Here is a 6000-nt window from a genome sequence, read left to right on the forward strand (position 1 = left end):
GAGTCAAGGTTATCCTCGTGGCATGAGTGTGTATGAATACTAAGATATGATATCCATTATAGCAGGCAATAGAGGAGTGGAAACAAATATCATGGGGAAAGAACACGCAGGCTAAAAGGGTCACAAGAAGAAGAAGAAACGGCCGAGTTGCCGTGAGTCTCCCGCTTTGTCTGTGGCTCATCTCCTCTCTGCTTTATTTTTTGGTATTCCATTAAGATTTCACTTTATGCATTACAAAACAATCCTTTCTTGGGGTCAAGGTTCGTAAAAAGCTAATAGAAATGTTGTTTTGTGAACATAAATGTGAGAATGTGAGAGAATTTGTACGTAGCTCCTCTAACTTCCAATGACTCATATCACATCATAAAAGTAGTGGTACAACAGTGGCGCAATATGCTGCCAAACGTATATATATATATATATATATATATATATATATATATATATATATATATATATATATATATATATATATACAGGTAACCCCCGTTTAACGAAGGTTCACACAACGAAATTTCGCTACAACGAAGGTTTCGTTTTACTACCATCTGCTTGTTTAACGAACACCAAACTCGCTTTAACGAAGTTTTATCCAGGTAATTTTTTCCAAATTTGAAAGCCCCACCGTATCATGCAAGCTGACAGGCTTTTGAATACACCAGGAGCTGCTGGTACTAAGGCCTGCCTCAGGAGAAATCCTGAGACACCTGTAGAATAAAGATCAAGATCAAGCCTCTCATGGACAACACAGGCTCTGCCGATACAAAGGCCTGACTCAGAAGAAATTCTGCGTCACCTGTAGCATCAGGATCAAGATCAAGATCACGCACCACTCACTCCCTAGTCAAAACATAACAGCGTCACCAGCAGCTCATCTTCCCTAGTTCAACTTACCACCAAAATGCCCTGCAATGTGGCCTAACGTTCCTAAGAAGACCAGGAAGTGTCTTACTCTCGAAGGGAAGCTGGGTATTATTCACAGACAAGAGAGAGGCCAGAAAACTAATAACATTGCTTGCCACCATCTTGACTCCATCTACTGTCAAATATTTTCAAGTCAGCAGACTCTATTAAGAAGGCTGGTGAGACTCCATCTTCCTTCAAAGCTAAAAGAACCACCTGAACTCGTGACTCTAGAATGGATAAAATGGAAAGCCTTGTGGAAATGTGGTACAAAAGTTTTGTATGTGGTACAATGATGCGCACTTTGTTTACATTCCACAGGTTGCCGGTTAGTGTATTTCCCGTTTCACTCTCCCTCCCTTCATAAAGTTAAGATCATCAACATTATAAAGTTATGTACATATATACATTAGTGTACATTATAATGACTTAAATTAAACTACCTAAATGTTTAACTTCATAATTTTTACTTTCATTAAACCTTTTACTGTACTATGATGCACTCTCGCTTTGCTTACTCTCAATGGAAGTTCAAATCAGGGGTTATACTTGTTATAATCGGTTCGCTTAACGAAGTTTCGCTTAACGAAGTGTTTTTTAGGAACGTAACCCCTTCGTTAAGCGGGGGTTGCTTGTATATATATATATATATATATATATATATATATATATATATATATATATATATATATTTTTTTTTTTTTTTTTTTTTTTTTTTTTACCCATGTGGTATGTTGGGGACCAGCCCAGAATGCATCCCCCCTATTTCCATTATTTCCTATGGGAAAATTACGTCCGCTTAACGAATTTTCACTCTACGAACAGCTTTGACACCCCCTATCCTGTTCGTTAAGCGGAGTATTACTGTATAACTATAAAAGATAGGAAAATAAAGCAGGAAAATATGTAAAATGTAATATAATGAAAATTCAACTTCTCATGATCAGAAACAAGCATCTCCACATCCTTCTCATGTGACTCCAAGCCAGCACCACACACTCTTATAAATTATAAGCCAATAAGTTTATCTTTGATATACTGCATTCATTATGGAAAATAAATCAGGGAAGTAATCAAATTGTAATACGAAAATTCATCATCTTCGTGGTCAGAAACAAGCAAGAAGCTGAGGAAGGGAAGATGTCTAAGAGATATTAAAAAGTATAGTTTCCCGCAAAGATGTGTTGAGACGTGGAACAGTTTGAATGAAGAAGTAGTGTCTGCAACGAGTGTATACAGTTTTAAAGAAAGATTGGATAAGTGTAGATATGGAGATGGGGCCACACGAGCATAAAGCTCAGGCCCTGTAAAACTACAACTAGGTAAATACACACACACTAACACTTCCCTAAGAGGGATGTATATATACATACTAAAACACTATTTGTGTTCATTGATTTTCTTTCCAATAAACATGGTTTATGCACATCACTAAATTTAGTGCATCTTTTCTTAGAATCAGATTAGCAGTAGCAATATTTACAAGATTGAAATGATAAATGTTGCTACTTCAGTGATTTTTTAACAGTATTTTCCATTGTTCACAGATAACACCAACTCCACCAATGATGGATGAAATCCAGCAAATAGCTGAGCGTGATCCTCTCACTGAGCTTCACGAACAGGAGCGCAAGCTGTTGTGGTCACTTAGAAATGTTTGTCGCCAGGAGCTTCCTCACTTGCTGCCCAAGATTCTGCAGTGTGTTGAGTGGGATAACAAGACAGAGGTGTGTGTTTGGTATTTGTTTGTGTTGCTTTTGTATTGAAGATTTAAGCAGAATTCTTGTTCCATCAACCTATCTGTTTATACTGTTTGTATTTCCATTGTCTTCTAGAGGAATTCTGTCAAGGTGCTTATATGGTTTGATATTTGTCTATTATCGATGCTGTTTGGTGACATCCCTACAGAATTACAACCCTTTTAACACTCTCCTTAACTATCAGCACATGACGAAACCACATTAGTGTATCATACTTTATCTAGATGTCCATTTTTCATTGGTATTGTAGCCATGCTACATCCTCTCGTGTAATTCATTTTGGGATGCATCTTTTAACATCTTGTTTTTATGGTAACTTCTATGTCCTTATAGGTGTCTTACCTTTTCACTATTCCTCACATCAAATTGAAATGAATTATCTATGAATATTAGGAGCTCTTTAGCTGCTGAATTGTTATGTTTTTGCTTGGTTTTGCAACTTTATTACATATCTGGAAGGACATTAGGTGTCCTTCCACTTTTCACTATTCCTCACTTCAAATTGAAATTAACTTTCTATAAAAATTAGGAGTTCTGCAGTTGTTGAACTGTTTTATTTTTGCTTGGCATTGCAACTTTTATTAATAGTGAGCATCATTGAGTGGAAATCAGCTTTCAAAACAATAATAACGCAAATTAATTCATAGTTAAAGTACCTGTTTGCAACAAGTGACAAAGCATCAACCACCATGCAAAGATTAAAGATATATCCCATTCTGTAATTTCCCATACATCTTAGAAATAATGTTACACTACCATGATTAATGAACAATGGAGTTGCAATCACATAAACATTATTTCAAACATGTACGGGAAATTATTGAATATAATACAGTAAAATCCCCAGTTTGTCATGAGGTTATGTTTCAATGGCACCTCACAAAGTACTAAAATCTGTGCTATATTGACCCCACCCATAAAATGCTTATTTGTAGTCTCCATTAGCCCTTAAACTGCACAATAGGGTTCCACCAGTCATATCCATGGTGTGCAATTATTAGTATAAAAAAAGAAAGTTCTCAAAAATATTTTTTTTTACTGTTATAAGATGAAAGGAGATGAGATTACATGGAAAAGTTTAGAAAAGACAAATATTATCTCTACTGGAGGTAGCAGACAGTGAGCAGTGAGAGAGTGCTTCAGTGAGCTGATGGGATAGTTGTGGTGTTGAGGAATCTGATGGCCAGACATTTGTTATGATAGTGAGGAGGATATCTAGATAAAAAACTAAACACAGTACAACAATAAACAGTAGGAGATATACTTATAATTTATGATGATCTCTTTTTACATGTAAAGTAGGCTACACTATTTTCATGTGGCATAACATAAAGTAAGAGTTTCTTATGTAAAGTCAAGACACAAACACTTATTTGTAATAAGGTAGGGAGCTTGAAATCACTCACCCCATTCCAAGACTAAGTTCAGAAATAGCCCTCACATCATGTGATGGAAATCACTGTTACATGCTCTTTATCACAGGACATATTTCATAGTTTTTGGGTTAAGAAAAATCAGTACAGGTAATCAGTATCCCACTGATGAAGGATGAGATGAACGAAAATGGTGTAATAGTTGTGCAGTATGATGCGAATGCTGATGATGCATTGTACGATGAAGCTGAACTTTTACAGCTCTTCAGAGAGTGTATATAAGCAAAAGTAATTGGCAAATAGCTGAATTAGGCACAATGATATAGCCAAGGCAGAGACACGTGGTGGTTTAAAGTTACCTACATGTCACCATGGTACCCAGGTTCTAGATGGAGGTGTAATTGCCTTACACCAAAGATATGCTTGGGTGGTGATAAATAAAATTGCCAGTGCTGCTAATGGGTGTAAGCTGAACACCTCTTCTCATAATCTTCAAGTAGACCTACATAAATAAATAAAATAAAAAAACTTAATGCAAATCCATGATTTAGCTTGTATTTTATCAAATATATTAGCTGACATTTCTGCGATAAAGTGAAATTTCTTGTGTTGTAGAAATAGTCTGGCTACAGTGAAGTAAAGTACAAAAGTCAACAGATGATAACTGAGCCACAAAATACTAGGTGTCTATTGTACATTTCACTGTGGTTGGTGTTTGGCCGCTTGTTGCAGCCAGCTACTCCTATGAAGTCAGAAACATTGCATTTTAATTCTTATTGATTGTGTGGTTGGTTCAGGTGGCAGAAATGATCTCTGTGTTGGAGGACTGGCCAAAGCTGTCCCCTGATCGTGCCCTGGAGCTACTGGATTATGCCTATGCTGAGCCTGCTGTCAGGACTTTTGCCATTGAGTGCCTCACCCATATAAGGTTGGGGCATAGCTTTCTTTGTAAATTTATTTTGTTTTTTATTCTGTAGCTGATAATTACATAGAGAAGAGTAATGTAGGGTAGAGTTTATTTGGAATTATGATCTACAAAGTTTTTATGTGCTAAGAATGGATAGTGAAAGTAACTTAATAATGTACTGTACATTAGAGATTTTGTATGAAGAAAGAGGGTGGGAGAGTGGGTTGTGTTTGAAGAAGTCAAAGCCATCATATATGAAAAAAGTTGGAAAGTGAAATAATCTTCAGAAAGTAAATATAAGTGAGCATAATTTTTGCTATAATGTACTGATCTTTTTTTCTTTATTTCTTGAATTTTTGGAGACATGTATAGTTTTAATATCATGATCGGTATACAAGCATTTACCTGTGTTTGGTTCCTTCTCTGGCAGTGATGATGACCTGCTGCTTTACTTGTTACAACTGGTGCAGGCAATTAAACATGAAAACCACCTTAACTGTCGTCTTGTGGAATTCCTCCTCAGCCGGGCATTGAGGAACATGCGCATTGGCCACTACTTCTTCTGGCATCTAAGGTATGACTTGAATCTGTGAAACAAAAATGCAAATTTCATTGTACCTACTTCCTTTATCTGTATGTATACTACATTAGACCAAGATCCTCTGTAACAAGATACCCATTATATACCCAAATACTGCTTGATGCACCCTAGTTCCTCAAACTATAATATTTTCTGTTGAAGATGCATTGTCTGACATAATGTGAGGTCACAAATTGTAATATGAAGGATGCAGCGCCTGATGTATTGTACAGTCATGAGCCATGATATCAGAGAAACACTGCACGTTTTAGGCAGAGTAGTGAGTTTAACTCATAAATATCTTTTTTTTAGGTCAGAGATGCATGTACCTTCAGTCTCTATTCGGTTTGGTCTCATCCTGGAGGCCTATTGCCGAGGCTCATTAGAACACATGAAAAGTTTGTTGCGACAGCTGGATGCTCTTCACAAGTTCAAAGGTAACATTATTCTGCATACAGTAGTGACTGCCCCAGTAAT

General features: G+C 36.5%; 1 protein-coding gene across 1 annotated transcript in view; it reads left to right on the top strand.

Annotated features, from left to right (window-relative positions):
• Positions 1–6000, top strand: part of LOC123504857 (phosphatidylinositol 4,5-bisphosphate 3-kinase catalytic subunit delta isoform-like) — a 39661-nt gene that overhangs the window by 24622 nt on the left and 9039 nt on the right. The window contains 4 exon segments of the mRNA XM_045255757.1: positions 2451–2630; positions 4834–4964; positions 5374–5517; positions 5836–5960. Coding sequence (XP_045111692.1) covers positions 2451–2630; positions 4834–4964; positions 5374–5517; positions 5836–5960 — 580 coding nt within the window.

The sequence above is a fragment of the Portunus trituberculatus genome, chromosome 17 (genome assembly GCF_017591435.1).
Source record: "Portunus trituberculatus isolate SZX2019 chromosome 17, ASM1759143v1, whole genome shotgun sequence".
NCBI lineage: Eukaryota > Metazoa > Arthropoda > Malacostraca > Decapoda > Portunidae > Portunus > Portunus trituberculatus.